Raw genomic sequence first — 19,338 nt, 5'->3', positions numbered from 1 at the left:
GGGGAGATCTATGCTGTCTTCACTCCCCCCAATCCAGGCAATCTCTTCTCTGCCTTTCCACTTCCTCCATGACAAGCAGCTGCTCAGCCGTCACCACGGGCCATTTTAAACTTGACCTTTCCCATGTCCTCCCCGGCATCCTTGCTTCCTGGATCTACAGCTGCCCCAGGATCTTCGCTCGTTCCTCTGTCATCAGCATCTCCTCTTCTCCACCTGCTTGAATCGTGCCACCCCCCAGGCTCCGTCTAGAGTGATCAACCTCCCCCTCCCAACCCAGCTGCCTACCCCAGCCCGGCCTTGAAGCTCGGGGCGGCTGCATTCACACACAGCAGCTCAGCACCTCTGTCACCTGTATCACTGGGGTGGTCTGGGCCACGTCCCACTAGCTTTCTGCTGCCACGATGAAGCACAGCCCAGTGGGCTCCACATTCTACGGGAAATCCCTGAGAAGGCAGGGGAGACCCCACTGGACAGAACAGTGAATGAGGGGTCCTGGGGTGTGGGATCCTCACTCTGTGCTCCAGGCTCTGGATCTGGAGATCCTAGCACAATCTCTTAACAAGCATAGATTTGGGGTCCAAATTTGGGATAATACGATACTAGTCTTTACTCTGAAATCAAAGAATCTTGGTATTTTCTCTCAGGTATGTCCTAGGTAGCATCAGGTCACCAGGGACAGCCCACTGGAAAGGCTCACTCCTGATCCTTTTCCCCCGATCCTCACCTTCCTTACTTTCTTCTCCTGATGCCAAGTGTTACATACACATGTCTTTCAGCATCTTGCTTTTATCTTTTGGCAATCTGACAGTGGATTCCAGCCATGACTCCGTTGGGAAGCATCCAGTGAGCTTTAAAAAGTACTGACCCCTCGAATCTGGGACTTTCCTGGCAGTCCAGTGGTTAGGACTCCATGCTTCCGCTGCAGGGAGCATGGGTTCAATTCCTGGTCGGGGAACTAAGATCCCTCATATGCTGCACGGTGCAGCAAAAAAAAAGAAAACACCGACTCCCCCTCCAACCTTGCCCCCTGAGTTTCCATGGAATTTCTCTGAGGTGTGACCCAGGCATTCACAAATTGAAATGCCCCCTGGGGATTCTACTGTATGACCACAGCTAAGAACCACAGTCTGCAGACTGAACAATGGTGGCCCCGCTGTAAGCCATTTCTTACAAAGTGAAAGTGTGAGTCGATTCGGTTGTGTCCAACTCTTTTCGACCCTAGGGTCTGTAGCCCGCCAGCCTCCTCTGTCCACAGTATTCTCTATGCGAGAATACTGGAGTGGGTGGCCATTCCCTTCTCCAGGGGATCTTCCCCACCCAGGGACTGAACCCGGGTCTCCAGAATTGCAGGTAGATTCTTTACCTTCTGAGCCACCAGGGCAAGCCATTTCTCAAGGGCTCAGTACAGTGAGTATTTGTCTTTGGTACTTCCATGTCCCACAATAACTGGCTTCCTTTCCAGTCTTCTTCCCATAAAGGAAATCCACTCTTCCTAAGGGTCCTGGGTTTTGCTCTGGGGGGCCACTCACCTCATAGGGCTCCTTGGCGGGCCTGCACCTGTCTATCTGGTAGAGCTGGGTCTTGTAGCAGACACTGTCCTGGAAGTCAGATTTCTACCAGAGAAGAAAAGAAAAAAAGCCTGGCTTAACTCTCGGAAAACAGAAATGTCTATCAAGCAGTCATTAATTTTTAAACCAGTGCTTGGCTGAGAAACGGCAGAACGTGGTTGGCAGGGCACTTAACTGCGGTACAAAGACTCCTCTGAGGATGGTCCGCAGGAGCGTAGGGGAGAGCCTGGACCCAGAGTCACCTATTTCTGTTCCTGGCTCTGCCAAGAAAGGGCCTGGTAGCCCTGGGCATGTCACTGTCCCTGCTGCACCTCAGTTCTTTTATCTGTGCGATGAAGACCACGCTAAGACGTGAGCTCAGAGACCAAATACGTGAGCTGGGGAGGACAACTTATTTTATGGAACTACTGAATGGGATACAGGTCTTGCTTTTTAAAAACAGGCCTAAGAACTTCCCTAGTGGTGCAGTGGATAAGAATCCACCCACCAATGCAGGGGACGTGGGTTCAATTCCCAGTCCAGGAAGATCCCACAAGCTGTGCAGCACCTAAACCCCTGCAACCACAACTACTAAAGCCTGTGCTCTAGAGCCTGTCTTCCACAACAAGAGAAGCCACTGCAATGAGAAGCCCCTGCACCGCAACTAGAGAGTAGCTCCCACTCACTGCGACTAGAGAAAAGCTTGCGTTCAGCGACACAGACCCAGTGCAACCAAAAATAATTAACTTATAAAATAAAAACAGGCCTAAAATGGATAAATAACAAGCACCTACTATATAGCATAGGGAACTAACTATATTTGATGTCTTATAAAAACCTATAATAAAAATAATCTGAAAAAGAATATATGTATATAGGCATAACTGAATCACTTTGCTGTGCACATGAAACTAATACAACACTATGTATCAACTACACTGCAATTATAAAAAAAAAAAAAAAGCCCTAGTTCCTGCCCCCCGCGCCAATAGAAGTCACAGCAATTCATAATATACCTTAAAGAAGACGCTATATAACCACACCTAAGACGGTCTAGGGGTAAGATTTAGGTTCAGTCCTCTCTGGTGACAGCTGAAATTAAATGACTGATTAATGTATCAGTCAACCAATATTCCCAGAAGGCCTTTACAGGCTCTCCAAATTAAAATCCATGCATCTAGGTTTTAGAAAGAGGAAACAAGAATCAAGGGAGAAAGGGAGAAATGACAATTAAGGTATAATATTTTACTTTTTAGTTCACTAGCTGCCCTTTCAAAATTATATACGGTTGTTAGTAATTGGTTAATGATATTAATAACTAGGACAGTGCCTCGGGTGCAATTAAATTAGCCTTGCACGGAAATTACTGAGTGGACTAGCTATAGTTATTTGTGGGGAATAATTCACTCTTAAAAGCAGTCACCCACCTAGACACTTGTTCTCAGACCAGCTATGTCCTGTGACTTAAGGGTTAAGTGTGAGACAGACAATAAAATAAGAACCGTCTCCTATTAGAACTATGTTAGTTTCCACCAGGAACTTCTCAGTAGTGTGTGTGTGTGTGCTCAGTCACTCAGTTGTGTTCAACGCTTTGTGCCTCCATGGACTGTAGCCCTCCAGGCTCCTCTGCCCATGGGATTTCCCAAGCAAGAATACTGGAGTGGGTTGCCATTTCCTACTCCAGCTTCTCAGTAGACAAAACCACAAAGCTTTGCCACGCTGCAACATTTGCAGCTCTGATGTTGAGTGATCACAGAAGATGGCAAGACACCCAAAGAAGGCAGGACACAGCCTAAGAGCTTCAGACAAATGTCTCTTACTTGGGACGAGTTGCATGATTGTTTAAGAGTGTGAGTAACCAAAGCTGGGATATCTACAGAGGTACTCATAAGAAAGAAACTATTTTTTAAAACAAAAGCCCCTTTATCTCATTGATCAGTATTCAGAGAACTGATTCTGCCGAAAGAAGGATGTTTGAATCTGCTTGCTTACTTAGGAAAGTAGCAGTGTCATCCTTTAAACATGTGGAATCATGAACTTTATAGGCAGTTTCATGGAAACATTTTTTAAAACTCATTTTTGAGCGGCATTCATCATTTCAAAAAGACAGTCAGTGTGTGACCCTCCTCTGTCCCTTTTACTTGAGAATTGTTTGTCTCTAGCATGGTGGTCTCTAAATGGTGTGACCTTGAGCCCAGATGAGTGAAAGAGTCGTCAGCAGGCATCGACAATATGTGCATATTTATTTTATAAATTATAAGCATGTACTGTACTAATATATCATGTACATTATAAAATATGCAATAAAATGGGGATTTAAAAGGATAAGAAATATATGGGACATATGGTTTTCTCACAAAACCACTAGGGCTTCCCTGGTGGTCCAGTGGTTAAGAATCCACTTTGCAACGCAGAAACATCGGTTCAATTTCTGGTCTGGGAGGATCCCACGTGCCATAGGGCAACTAAGCCCATGCACCACAACTACTGAAGCCTGTGTGCCTAGAGCCTGTGCTCCACAACAAGAGAAGTCACCGCAATGAGAAGACCAAGCATCGAACCACAGAATACCCCACGCACAGCAACGAAGACTCAGAGCAGTCAAAAATAAATAAATAACAAATTTTTTTTAAATAAAAGAGAAATGAGAAATGGCTTTAAGTCTAACAACTCTTTTGAGTTCATCATCATCGGTGAACAGAGGACCTCTGTTCTCTGGTGTGAAAGAATTTCTTAATCCTTCCTATCAGATAGTTCAGTTCAGTTCAGTCACTCAGTTGTGTCTGGCTCTTTGCAACCCCATGAACCGCAGCACGCCAGGCCTCCCTGTCCATCAGCAACTCCTGGAGTCCACCCAAACCCATGTCCATTGAGTTGGTGATGCCATCCAACCATCTCATCCTGTCCTCCCCTTCTCCTCCTGCCCTCAATCCTTCCCAGCATCAGGGTCTTTTCAAATGAGTCAGTTCTTCGCATCAGGTGGCCAAAGTATTGGAGTTTCAGCTTCAACATCAGTCCCTCCAATGAACACCCAGGACTGATCTCCTTTAGGATGGACTGGTTGGATCTCCTTGCAGTCCAAGGGACTCTCAAGAGTCTTCTCCAACACCACAGTTCAAAAGCATCAGTTCTTTGGTGCCCAGCTTTCTTTACAGCCCAACTCTCACATCCATACATGACTACTGGAAAAACCATAGCCTTGACCAGACAGACCTTTGTTGACAAAGTAATGTCTCTGCTTTTTAATATGCTGTCTAGGTTGGTCATAACTTTCCTTCCAAGGAGTAAGCGTCTTTTAATTTCATGGCTGCAGTCACCATCTGCAGTGATTTTGGAGCCCAGAAAAATAAAGTCAGCCACTATTTCCACTGTTTCCCCATCTATTTGCCATGAAGTGATGGGACCGGATGCCATAGTAAAATGATATAAATAATACATTATAGGTCAAAGGTCCAGTCTTTTTGACTTCTACTTCTCTCCTGCGGCAGCTTTCCTGTGACCATGGTATTGTCTCTGAAATCCAGCTGCATATCTGTTCCCTTCCAAAGTTTCATTCCATCACTGCTTCTAGAACATGTTTTTCTTTTTTCCCCTCATAAAACACTGCTCTCATTTTTAACAGCCTTTTACTATAATGTTTCTTCTCATGTACCTCTTTCCTTTGAAAGTGAAAGTGTTAGGTGCTCAGTCGTGTCTGATTCTTTGCGACCCCATGGACTGTAGCCCTCCAAGCTCCTCTGTCCATGTAATTCTTTAGGCAAGAACACTGGAGTGCATAGCCATTCCCTTCTCCAGGGGATCTTCCCAACCCAGGGATTGAACCTGGGTGTCCTGCACTGCAGGCAGATTCTTTACATCTAAGCCACCACGGAAGCCCTTTATCTTTCCTTCTATGGCTCACTAAAAAAAAAAAAAAGTTCTTCTGCGGATAATTTCACATTGAAGCCAAATCTAGGAAATACCCTAAGCTGAATCAGCTTAGAAACATCTATCCTTCCATTGCATTGTTTAACAAACCTCTCATCAAGCTTCTTGATCTATTTAGCAAAGTTTTCTAGACGTCTTCCAAATCTATCTGCTAACAAGAGACACATCCTAACCATCTTGTCTTCTGGGCATCATTTTGGTCATTTCTATCTCACCAGGGAGAATATCATTTTCCCAACTGTTGGTGAATTTTCATCTTTAGCTCTAATTGGGCTATCACATAACTTTATGTATTTTTTTTTTAATTTTTTTGGAGTATAATTACTTTTCAATGTTCTGTTAGTTTTTGCTGTGTAGCAAAGTGAATCAGCCATATGTATACATATATCCCCTCTGTTTTTGGATTTCCATCCCATTTAGGCCACCACAGGGCACTGAGTAGAGTTCCCTATGCTATATATCATTAGTCATCTATTTTATACACAGTATATGTGCTCGGTCACTCATTTGTGTCTGACTCTGTGACTCCATGGACTGCAGCCCTCCAGGCTCCTCTGTCCATGGGATTCTCCAGATAAGAATACTGGAGTGGGTTGCAATTTCCTTCTTCCAGGGGATCTTCCTGACACAGGGATCGAACCCAGGTCTCCTGCACTGAAGGCAGATTCTTTACCACCTGAGCCACCAGGGAAGATAGTGAATATATGTCAATCCCAATCCCCCATATAACATGACTTTAAGTAGCACTGAAAAACTCCAGAATTACGTCTTCATGTTCTGGATTCTGAATGTCTTCCTAACAGTGATGACCTCACACGATCAGATCTCAAGGTGCACATACGTAGGGAGAAGACCATGCTTCAGGAGAGTGGGTGTGAAATCACACTTCAGATGGGCTTCCCAACAACTGCAAATTTCTCTGCCTGACTTGTTAGATCTGGTCAACCCTCATCATTCTGAGTAGGAGAAACAGCAGGAAAGATATGGAGAATCCCCACTGCCTCTGATCTAGCTTTCTTTGCAGAATCCTTTTTCAGCCATTGTTCTTCTGGAAAGGGATGATTTATGAAGGGCTTCCCAGGTGGCATTAGTGGTAAAGAAGCTGCCTGCCAATGCAGGAGACCTAAGAGACCTGGGTTCAATCCCTGAGTCAGGAAGATTCCCTCGAATAGGAAATAGCAACCCACTCCAGTATTCTTGCCTGGAAAATTCCATGGCCAGGGGAGCCTGGCAGACTATACAGTCCATGGGGTCACAAAGAACCCGACACGACTGAAGCAACTTAGCATGCACAGCACGATTTAGTCAAAACCCTTGTAGCTCAGTCCATAAAGAGTCTGCCCGCAATGCAGGAGACCTGGGTTCGATTCCTGGGTCGGGAATATCCCCTGGAGCAGGAAATGGCAACCCACTCCAGTATCCTTGCCTGGAGAATCCCATGGACAGAGAGAGCCTGGCAGGCTACAGTCTGTGGGGTCGCAAGAGTCGGGCACAACTGAGCAACTAAGCACACACACACAGATATGGAAGCATGTAAATTCCCTCACCTGGGCACTTATAAACTGCATGTAGCAGAAGGATACAGGTGACCAAAGCATGAGGGTACCACGGTTCAGCCCAGACTCCCAGCTGTACCTCCCTCACCTGTGACACAGGCCACCTGGTGCCCAGACTGCTAAGTGAAGAGGCCAAGGTCAAGTTCACTCTTGTTTTCTAGAGAAGCCAATGTAAAGCGTGGCTTTTTCATCTACCCTGCTTTCGAGGTGAATGTTTGAGGGGCTCTGCTCCCCAATTTTTATGACCACACAAGCCCCAGTGCCCCTAAGCGGGGACCCCAAGGAGCCAAGAGAAACAGGAACAAAAAAGGCAACAAGAAGCTGAAGGGAAAAGAAATTTGAGTCTCTTGCGCGTCGGCCGAGAACTTAGCTCTGTGGGGGAATATTTTAGAAACACCTCAGACAAAAAGCGCTCCCCGAGAAGCAGGTTTTGCTTCTCTTTTATCCCACGTTCAGGAAACTCAACCTCACATGAACTTCAATGAACAGCTCAGATCAAGTGTCGGCCACTGGGAAACACTTAGGGTGTCAGAGCTCTCTTTTTCTTTCCATAGAGAGCCGAGAAAACCAGCACGGGGCCCCACTCACCCCTGACAAGTAGCGCTCGAGCTTCTTGTTTAAGAGGAAGTAGATGGCGAGGATGTGGCAGGCGCGGTTGGAGAGCACAGTGTTGATCACATCGCTGTTCTTGTAGCCCAGCTTCTCGGTCATGTGCAGCACCACGCTGGGGCTCAGGTCTTCCATGGAAATCCTGCTCGATGGAGGGACAGAGAACCAGTCACCGCAAGGCTCCGGGGCCCCCTCAGTGATGCTCACAAGCATGGCAGCACAGAAACCCCCTCCCACCCTCAAACACACAAGGGCTCCCTCGTGGACAGCCAGTCCCCTCATTCACTCACTTGACTTCTAATTATGAAATGTTAACATACACAAAACACGAAAGGGAATAGTCTAATTACTCTATGTTTGCGTGCTAAGTCACTTCAGTTGTGGCTGAGTACGTGAACCTATGGACTGTAGCCCACCAGGCTCCTCTGTCCATGGGATTCTCCAAGGCAAGAATACCAGAGTTAGGGTGCCATGCCCTCCTCTAGGGGATCTTCCCGACCCAGGGATTGACCCCACGTCTCTTGCGTCTCCTGCACTGGCAGGCGGTTCTTTACCATTAGTGCCATCTGGGTATTATCCTATGTGTGTGCCCAATACCTGGTTGAACTAACTGTTAGTTTAGCACTTTGCCTTTTTTTCCTTTCTCCCTTTCTTTTTTCTTTTTCTTTCTCCTGTCCTTCCTGCCTTCCTTCCTCCCTCCCTCCATTCTTTCTTTACTTAAGTATTTCAAATCACAAACATTTTTTTCCTAAACACCTCAGGATGCACCTTTCAAAACCAATGACATCTCCTGCAGGATGATAATACCTTCAAAACACCCCCCAAATTTTAGAAATCTCTTAATATTCTCTGATATCTAGACTACATTCCAATTTCCCCATTCATCTCAAATTTTTTTACAATTTGACTTTTTTTTCCCTTAAAATGTATTTATTGAACATGGTAGAGCCCACACATAGCTTGGGTAGATGTTGGGTTGGGAAAGAAGGGTATTCAGGAGCCAGCCCAGACCATGCTTAAAGAAACAATGTGAGCTCAGAAGTTCACAAAGAGGGGATTTTGGGACTTAGCTGTGAAGTTGGATGCTCTCAGAGGACAGGTTAAAGCTTCTACATAGGAGTGATATAAAGATAAACCCCCTTGGGATAAAATGCCCCCAAAACGAATGCCAGGTGTGTATTTATCTACTTATTCGCTCATTCAAGTCCCTGCTTCATGGGGTTTACATGGCAATGGGGAAGAGAGAAACTAAATCCATTTATTCTTCACGACAGTCTTACGAAGGGTACCAGAGCTTCCCTGGTGGCTCAGTGGTAAAGAAACCACCTGCCAATGCAGGAGACGTGGGTTCAATCCTTGGGTTGGGGAGATCTCCTGGAGAAGGAAATGGCAACCCACTCCAGTATCCTTGCCTGGAAGATCCCATGGACAGAGGAGCCTGGTGGGCTACAGTCCATGGGGTCGCAAAAGAGTTGGTCATGACTTAGCAACTCAACAACAACAAACCATTATTATTCCCATTTAACAGATGAAAAAACTTAGGCCCACAGCAGGAAAGTAACTTGCCCAGGGCAACACAGGCAAGAAGTAGCAGCTACGGAGAACACAAAAGCAGGAGAAGGGCATAGGGAATATATGTGTTGGTACTGGAGGTGTGTCATTACTAGAACATTCTACATTCCTGAAGAGAGAGGCAAGGACAATACTCTGTGAGCAGAAAGCAAGCACATCTGGCTAGAAAGCTCTGTAGCCCCGCCAAAGAGTCTGAAGACATTTTTGGTGGAACCTCAGAGTCATAACACTAGGAAAAACCACAGGGTACAACCCCATAGTGGTGCAGAAGAAGAAACTGACTTGCTGAGTTCGCAGGGGCAGCAAGCGCAGACCTGGGTCTGTTGGCCATTGTAACTAGGTCAGCTCTCCCTCTCCTAGGCCTGGCTAAGTGCCACTCAAAGAAAAGGTGCCCAAGAAAACACACAATCTGCTTTCCTCACTCCTGTTGGCTACAAAAATCACAAATTCTAGAAACAGTTTGGAGTAGGCTTGCTAGGATTAGTGGTTAAAAATAATAACATCTGTTTTAAAAGGACACGATTACTTGAAGGTTGCCAAAGCACTTAACTCAGAAAACACAACTGTGAAACTACCTGGTAACATCCATGTGCCCCTGGCCCTGCCCTAGGTTAATGAAACTACTCCCACTTGACCCCACTCCTGGCCAATGAGATCGCTGCCCTTTTATGTTGGCCAATCAGACCACAGCCTCATGGCCTCACCCCCTCCTCAGCCAATCAGATCATGATTTTTGTGACTCCACCTCAGCCAATCATCCCATGGCTTCCCTTTGGATGGCTCCACCCTCCACCTGGACCAGGCCCTGGAAGGGAGTGTGCTCTGGGTGTGAGATGCCACCAGGGTGGGGCTAGGGGCAAAGAAGAGAGGAGAAAAGTGAGCAGTCTGCCCTTCATACCCACTGTTTTCAAAAACAGGTGAGCTCTGCCAAACGTAGACTGTGGACTGGCTCTTGACTAACAGCAATATTTTGAACGTTTTTCAATAAGCAATGTATATATTGAGTGCCTGAAGACTCCCATGGACGGAGGGGCCTGGCAGGCTATAGTCCATGGGGTCGCAAAGCATCCGACACGATTTAGCGACTAAACCACTACCAACCATACTGAGAGCTCTGTTGTATCAGTTGTTGAATTTGTATTACCTCTCCAAGTTTCGATGATATAAACAATATTTTTAAAATGTTCTAGAATACGAGGTATAATTTTAAGTCAATATTGCATTAAATTCAATTTCATTCCAGTTCGGTCTAATTCTGTCCTTTGTTACCAATGACTTGCTTTTCCTCCCACCCATCTCCAGAGCTAACCTGAAATGTGGGAGACAGTCCCAGGCAGGATGAGGGAGGAGGCAGCCAAGGTCTGCTCTAGAAAAAACTGTCTGCTGCCAGAACAGAGAGGTGAGCCTGGTACACAGCAAACATCTGTAACTGACTGGCATGAAGTTATTGTAAACTTATTATTAAAAGTTGCCTTTTAAAGATATTTTCTTCTTGCCTTTTGCAGATCAACTCAGAGGCCCCAATGAATTAACAGAAGGCTTTACAGAACAGTGATAGAAAACATGAGACCTTTATTTTCTCTCTTTCCCAACAGTAAAATGCTGACAACATCTAAAATAATTAAATCTGGGGCTACATATGTTGAGAAGCTATAAAATAGACTTCAAAAAGAAAATATTCCTTTTCTCTAGTCGCATGTTCTTATTCTGTTTATCTGTGTCCTGGTAAAATCAGAAAAATAATTATCAAGGGCTGCTGCTGCTGCTAAAGTCGCTTCAGTCATGTCTGACTCTGTGTGACCCCATAGACGGCAGCCCACCAGGCTCCCCCATCCCTGGGATTCTCCAGGCAAGAACACTGGAGTGGGTTGCCATTTCCTTCTCCAATTCAGGAAAGTGAAAAGTGAAAGTGAAGTCGCTCAGTCGTGTCCGACTCTTCGAGACCCCATGGACTGCAGCCTACCAGGCTCCTCCGACCATGGGATTTTTCAGGCAAGAGTACTGGAATGGGGTGCCATTGCCTTCTCGAATTATCAAGGGCACATTTTGATTTTTTTGCATTCCATCTTTTTCAAAATAAAGACTGTAAGTAACACGTGTCTTTCCTAATAGTTTAGATTTCTGGTTTCATTACTTTAAAAATTGGACATTGATTTGCCTCATTAGATGAGTAATGAGCCCTACCTAAAGAGAAGGCACTGAGCTGCTGCTTTCCTTCATATGCAAGCTCTCGGTCATTTTTACAATCGACCCAACTAGATCTTGAATGGCCTTTATGCTTCAGACCAAGTCCAAATGCAAAAAGGACCAAACTGGCAGAGCCAGTACAGATAACTAGAATTTAAGATTTAATCTACAAAAGGCTGTTTATAACCTGTGGAGAAGCAACAAAATGAGCCGGGCGTGAATCTCTGTGAATGAAGATGCAACCAGCAAGGAGGGAGGGCTGTATTTCTAATAGCTGCTTCACGCCCTTCAACACCTGCTGCACTGAGGGGGTGATTCTGCTCATTTAGACACTGATTACATTAGGTTAATGACTCATTTGGCTGCTGCCGGTACCTCCTCCTTTACAGAGAGCATAGCTGTATGCTCCCAGGCAGCATGAGCCTGGTAACGAGGCTTGGCTGCTTGGCTTTGCTTTCCGTCTCACGTCGGGCTAATATTTCTGGTGTCTATTTCAGGTACTAGTCCACATTGAGCCAGCGCTGGAAACCAGCAGTCTATTTCCAGGTTCCCTTGGTAACCCAAGTCACCTAGACTTTGTTTAAATTACCTATCATGAGTCAAAGGCTAGAATTCTAGATGGCAGCTCTCTCTGGCCAAGGCGAGTGTAAATGGGGCCCACGAGCTAGGATGCAAGTCCCAGTACCGTCCACCCACACCCTCTGAAGTTCTTCAGAACCTCCTCCCCAAGACAGAGCTCTACCTGCCCATCTTATTTGGAGAAGTTGGTGCTGCAGCTTTCATAACGCTTGGGGCATGTTTCCAGACCTTCCTGGGCGTTTTGAAAATACAGTGACGGAGGTCACTCCCTTCCCTGCGCTGTCACTGTCCTACATGTCCCCCTTCTTCAGTGGTTCCCTCAGCATCACTGGGGCTTCAGATCTAGAATGTGCAGTCCCCTCTAGGTCTGAAGGAAGAAGGACTCTTGGCGGGTCCTGGAAGGTATTTGACTCCTGGGGTCTTCACATTTGCTCTAAAGTCACCAAAGGGTCAGGGGGCTTCCCTGGTGGTCCAGTGGTTGGGGCCATGCCTTCCAAGGCAGGGGCTTAGGGTTCCATCCCTGGTTAGGGAGCTGGGATCCCACATGCCTCAGCCAAAAAAAAACCCCAAACACAGAACAGAAGCAGTATTGTAACAAATTCATTAAAGACTTTTAAAAATAATGGCCCACATTAAAAAAAAAAATCTTAAAAATTTTTTTTTACAAAATGAAGTCACCAAGGGGAGGGTCCTTATTCCCCTAACTAGTGAGCAGTATGTCAAACGAGTAGAGAAAAAGTGCAAGGAAGTATCTTCCTGTGTGTGTTGGTTGTTCAGTCATGTCTGACTCTTTGCCACTCCATGTAGCCCTCCAGGCTCCTCTGTCCATGGGGTTCTCCAGGCAAGCATTCTGGAGCGGGTAGCCATTCCCTTCTCCAGGGGATCCTCCTAACCTAGGGATCAAATCCCGGTCTCTGGCATTGCAGACGGATTCTTGACTGTCTGAGTCACCAGGGAAGCCCAGTATTTTCCTGTACTTGTTTACAAGTCTGTAGTCGACACCCCCACTCGGGGACACGTGAGCCATCACAAGGTGTCCCTTAGTGTTTCCATACTGTGGGCTCCTGCCTGGAAGCTTCCTCATGGACTCCTTCTCAAGCAAACGGCACAGGGAAACAGCCTGAAGCAAAGGACTCCTGCTCTCGCCTTCCTTCCTGCCCCCAACAGAGCAGGGACTCGGGGCTGAAATAAACATCAGAGCAAAGAGGTGGTAGAAGAGGAGCCTGTGGGTCGTTTGAAAGGGGCGGTGGCAATTCCACTGGATTGCAACCGATGCTGGCAGGACAGCTTTTGAGTGGAACACACACACACACACACACACTCAGATACACTCACAGACACTCCAACAGACACATGCATCCTCACATACCCTCACACACTCAAACACAGATTCACATACTGAAACATACACAGACACAGACATCCACAACCAGGCACACTCAGACACACACACACTCAAACAGATACACTCACAGACACTCCAACAGACACATGCATACTCACATACCTTCACACACTCAAACACAGAGTCACATACTGAAACATACACAGACACAGACATCCACAACCAGGCATACTCACACACACACACACTCAGATACACTCACAGACACATGCATACTCACATACCCTCACACACTCAAACACAGAGTCACATACTGACACATACACAGACACAGACATCCACAACCAGGCATACTCACACACACACACACTCAGATACACTCACAGACACATGCATACTCATATACCCTCACACACTCAAACACAGAGTCACATACTGACACATATACAGACATAGACATCCACAACCAGGACACTCAGACACACACACACTCGAACAGATACACTCATAGACACTTCAATAGACACACATAACACACTCACATATACTCACACAGATTCACACACATAGTCACATACTCAAACACATACACGCACATACAGACACACATAGGCATACTCAGACACACACACACACACTCACTTGCTCACTCAGGCCATAGCTCGTCTAAATAGTCCCTCTGTGTGAATTAGAAAGAGGCGCCACGCAAGACACAGGCCCTCAGCGGCAGGTTTAAGGAGGGGAGAGTAGCCTGGATTTCAGCCTCCCTCTGGCAGGTGCCCCCTGAAGGGTGTACTCTGCACAACCACATGGGATGGCCCCGCTGACACTTCTCCTGGTGCACAGAGGGGAGCCCCACGTGCAGACCTGTGGGTGCAGAGAGGGGCAGGGCAGCCAAAAGAAGATGTGGCCTTCCCTTGAATCGCATAGAGCATCCTGTCCAGCACTATTCAGGGCTTGTAAGACAGGCCCCATCTCGCCTGAGGAGGGGTCCCTCTGTGTGCACTTAGTACCTGTTGGGATAGGTGATGTTACATGGTACTTTGCCCACGTAATTCTCATTCAGCCAGCGATTCGCCAGCGCCTGCTGAATGTTGGGCCTCTTCACGGGATCTGGTTCCAGGAGAGAACGCAGGAAGTTCACGGCTCCTGTGAAGACATTGGGCAAACGTCACACGTGTTAACAGGCTGAAGGAAGACCAAGGCAGGTGACCCACCACACCTCCCGGGCCACTGCTCATCTATTTTCTGGACCTCTGGGGGCCACCCGTCCAGAGTATCAGATATCTGTCCAAGGAGGTATCTGAAACTGGTAAAGCAGGAACTGGTGTGGGTCTCCCCACATACTATACTTCCCCAAACCCTTTGTGGTTCACCACTAAAGGTGAACCAAAGAGGAATGGAGGAATGTAAAAAGACAACGCTGGATCTCCAGGTAGGTTTTAAGGAATAAATATGTATATATAGGCTTCTCAGGTGGTGCTAGTGGTAAAGAACCCACCTGCCAATGCAGGAGATGTAACACATGCGGGTTTGATCCCTGGGTCGGGAAGATCCCCTGTAGGAGGGCATGGCAACCCATTCCAGTACTCCTACCTGGAGAATCCCATGGACCGAGGAGCCTGGTGGGCTACAGTCCATGAGGTCACAAAGAGCTGGACACAACTTAGCGTCTAAACCACTATATATATATATATATATGGAATTCCCTGGCAGTCCAGGGACTAAGACTCTGTGCTCCCGGTGCAGAGGGCCTGGGTTCAATCCCTGGTCAGGGATCTAATCCCACATGCTGCAACTAAAAGATCACACATGCCACAACCAAGACTCGGATTCTCTTTCAGATTCATTTCCCTTATAGACGATTGTAAAATACTGAGTAGAATTCCCTGTGCTATACATGCATCCTTTTAGATTACAACAATGGAGACAAGTATACAACACTGGAGAAAATGTTTATAATGCACATGAAGGTCACAGGCTCCAAAACTGTTGAGCATGAGAATATGCAGGTCCTCACATGGATAAAGACTGCCAGGGATAACTTGAAAATGAAGATGCTCTGTCTTGCTTGAGTTTGGGGACCAGAATGTTTTCTTATTTATCCTCATTTTATAAAGCACTGTGATAATATCCTTGCAATAGAAAAAATATTCTTTTATGTAACTTTGTACATGATATCCCATTTCCAATATACCAAATAAAAGATTCCAGAAACTAATCTTTATTTGCTTGGTCACCAAAATTTTTATATCTTTTTTTCTACAGCTATTTTTTAGTTTCCTAAGATAATCCATATAGTCAAGGCTATCGTCTTTCCAGTAGTCATGTACGGATATGAAAGATGGACCATAAAGAAAGCAGACCACTAAAGAATTGATGTTTTCAAACTGTGGTGCTGGAGAATACTCTTGAGAGTTCCTTGGAAAGCAAGGCGATCAAACCAATCAATCTTAAAGGAAATCAACCCTGAATACTCATTGGAAAGGCTGATGCTGAAGCTGAAGCTCCAATACTTTGGCCACCTGATGCAAAGAGCCAACTCATTGAAAAAGACCCTGATGCTGGCAAAGATTGAGGGCAGAAGAAGGGGGTGATGGAGGATGAGATGATTGGATGGCATCACTGATTCAATGAACATGAATTTGAGCTAGCTCCGAGAGATAGCTGAGGACAGAGCACCCTGGCGTGCTGCAGTCCAAGGGGTTGCAAAATAAGCTGGACGTGACTTGGCAACTGAACAATAGCAACAAGATAATCTAAACTTTCAATGAAAAGTCATAAAAATTGTCACTTTCTCACAGGCTTTAGTTGTCATTTTAAAACTGTCCTTTGAAGAATGATGGGTGTTATGGTCAACCATTTTTGCGGGGTAAAAATGAAGCTGTCAAGAGGGGCTAACTCTGATGCCAGAACCAACCTCAAAGAAAAAACTTTTGCTAGGTCAGGCCACCAGGTAACCCCTCCACGTAGGTTTCCAAGCAGTGGATGAGGCCACTGGAAGGCCATTTCCTTTTGAGAATGCAGTGGGTAAAAATATATATGTAGATGACAAAGCAGACATGAGGGGTATTTAATATTCTAAGTTTTATAGCTGGGTCACCAAATAAAACTTTTCTAAAATGTTCTTCAGTGCTCTGAAGAGCAAATGCAGCTCTAAAAGAGGGGGTCTCTCTCTCCCTTCTCTCCACTTCCCTATATTGTAAGGTCATTTGAATGCTTAATCAGGGCATCTATTGGTCAAAGAAAAAAAGACTGTGAGCATAATGAGTTGAAACCAGGAGACTCTTCAGTTAATGATGTTTCTGAGACATCTCTGTTGTTGTTGCTGTTCAGTCGCACAGTCATGTCTGACTCTTTGAGACCCCATGGACTGCAGCACGCCAGCCTTCCCTGTCCTTCACCATCTCCCAGAGCTTGCTCAAACTCATGTCCATCGAGTCATTGATGCCATCCAACCATCTTGTCCTCTGTTGTCCCCTTCTCCTCCTGCCTTCAATCTTTCCCAGCATTAGGGTCTTTTCTAACATGTCGGCTCTTCGCATCAGGTGGCCAAAGTATTGGAGCTTCAGCATAAGTCCTTCCAATGAATACTCAGGACTGATTTCTTTTAGGATGGACTGGTTTGATCTCCTTGCTGTCCAAGGGACTCTCAAGAGTCTTCTCTAACACCACAGTTCAAAAACATCAATTCTTTGGTGCTTAGCCTTCTTTATGGTCCAACTCTCACATCCATCCATCACTACTGGAGAAACCATAGCTTTGACTAGATGGATCTTTGTTGGCAAAGTAATGTCTCTGCTTTTTAATATGCTGTCTAGGTTGGTCATAGCTTTTCTTCCAAGGAGTAAGTGTCTTTTAATTTCATGGCTGCAGTCACCATCTGCAGTGATTGTAGAGCCCAAGAAAATAAAGTCTCTCACTGTTTCCACTGTTTCCCCATCCATTTGCCATGAAATGATGGGACCGGATGCCATGATCTTAGTTTTTTGAATGCTAAGTTTTAAGCCAGCTTTTTCACTCTCCTCTTTCACTTTCATCAAGAGGCTCTTTAGTTCCTCTTTGCTTTCTGCCATAAGGGTGGTGTCATCTGCATATCTCAGGTTACTGATATTTCTCCCAGCAATCTTGATTCCAGCTTGTGCTTCATCCAGTCTGGCATTTCTCATGATGTACTCTGCATATAAGTTAAATAAGCAGGGTGACAATATACAGACGTACTCCTTTCCTAATTTGGAACCAGCCTGTTGTTCCGTGTCTAGTTCTAACTGTTGCTTCTTGACCTGCATACAGTTTCTCAGGAGGCAGATAAGGTGACCTAGAATTCCTATTTCATGAAGAATTTTCCACAAGTACTTCTCCACTATCTTTTTGATCAATATTGTCATCGACAGGAGAATGTTGGATCCCACCAAAAAAGATATCCCACATCCAAGGGCAAAGGAGAAGCTCCAACAAGACAGTAGGAGGGGTGAAAGAGTGTTTAGAATTAAACCCCATACCCACCAGAGACGCTCAGAGGGCTCAAACAAAACCTTGTGCACACCAGGACCCAGAGACCCCACAAGAGACTGAGCCAGACCTGCCTTGAGTGTTTGAGTGTCTCCTGTGCAGAATGGGTCAGCAGTGGCCTGCCACAGGGACAGAGGTTCTGCCTGCAGCAGGTCTTGGAGGAGCAGTGTATGGCCTAAGTCTTCTCAGAGGTCACCATGAGCCCCATCATAGAGCTGCCAAGCAGACAACCCACAAACTGGAGAACAATTATACCAAAGAAGTTCTCTCATTGCTGCAAAAGTTCCAGGGCCCACAACAGATTTCCCAATCTGGGGATCTGGCAAAGGGACTGAGAACCCCCAAGGAATTTGACTTGAAGGCCTGTGGGATTTGATTAGAGAACTTCCACAGGATTAGGGAAACAGACTCTTAGAAGGCACAAACAAAACCTTGTGCACACCAGGACCCAGGAGAAAGGAGCAGTGACCCCACAAGAGACTGAGCCAGACTGACCTGTGAGTGTCCAGGAGTCTCCAGCAGAGGCACAGGTGGACAGTGGCCTGCCTCGGGTCAGGGGCACTGCATACAACAGTTCTAGAAGCCATGGTGTGCTGGCCTAAGTCCTTTTGAAGGAGGTTGCCATTACTGCCATTACCCCTACCATAGTTTGGCCTCAGGCCAAACTACAGGGAAGGAACACAGCCCCACCCATCAACAGAAAATTGGACATCTCTGTTGCTTACCCTCAAAGGACCTTAAGAGCAACCCAGGCTTTTTCAGAGTATGATTACCCAGAAGAGCTAAGAACAGACTGGATGTGCATTTTTGTTCTATTTTCACAACCAAGCACTCTGCACCATCACAAATTGCTGATGAGCACAAGTAATTTTAGTTGACATCTCTACCAGTGAATTTTCTTTCTTTGGACATCGCAAATATTGCATTAGTACCCAAAAAGGACTTTGAAAACATCCTTGAAGCTCTTTGAAGTCTGTGTGAAGGTCTTGAATATCCCTATGACTCATGAGCAAAAGGCATTAAAATATTTTCCACTGTTCTGGAAAGCTGTGGGGGGCATGGCCACACATCCTACCCAGCACTTCTAAGCTAGCACTTGGGGTCTCCATTCGGAGCCAGGCGTAGGGATGACCCACTCAGGATGTAGTCCTTCTCTGTGCCCCGTGTCACAGGAGGTACAGACTCCTCCACTGCAAAACCTGTTTCCTCCAAGCATCAGCTTTCTGGTGCCTGGGCTGGTTTGTGTGAGCTCCAAGACCCCGTGCCTTGGGAAAGAGCCTCAGGCAGACAAAGCCATCAAATTCTTTGTTCTTACGCAGCCCATGGGATGCTAAGAGAGATCTCACCCCTACCAGAGGCTCCTTCCCCATCACCTCCCAGAAGAAAGCAGCAACAACAATTATTTGACGATTGAGGCTTCTCGGAAATCCTTTTTACCCTATCTGTATATATTCTTTCTAAAATTCTTATCCATTATAGGTTATTACAAGATAACGACTGTAGT

General features: G+C 46.0%; 1 protein-coding gene across 1 annotated transcript in view; it reads right to left on the bottom strand.

The window, feature by feature from the left end:
- HUNK (hormonally up-regulated Neu-associated kinase) overlaps nucleotides 1-19,338 on the bottom strand; it is a 127,513-nt gene that overhangs the window by 18,630 nt on the left and 89,545 nt on the right. The window contains exons 6-8 of the mRNA XM_081558249.1: nucleotides 14,336-14,471; nucleotides 7,619-7,781; nucleotides 1,530-1,613 (exon numbers count right to left, since the gene is read on the bottom strand). Coding sequence (XP_081414375.1) covers nucleotides 1,530-1,613; nucleotides 7,619-7,781; nucleotides 14,336-14,471 — 383 coding nt within the window. The remainder of the gene's footprint in view (nucleotides 1-1,529; nucleotides 1,614-7,618; nucleotides 7,782-14,335; nucleotides 14,472-19,338) is intronic.

This window comes from Giraffa tippelskirchi, chromosome 2 (genome assembly GCF_054371585.1).
Source record: "Giraffa tippelskirchi isolate mGirTip1 chromosome 2, T2T-mGirTip1v1.2.pri, whole genome shotgun sequence".
Taxonomy (NCBI): Eukaryota; Metazoa; Chordata; class Mammalia; order Artiodactyla; family Giraffidae; genus Giraffa; species Giraffa tippelskirchi.
This window is presented reverse-complemented; position numbering and strand designations above follow the sequence as displayed.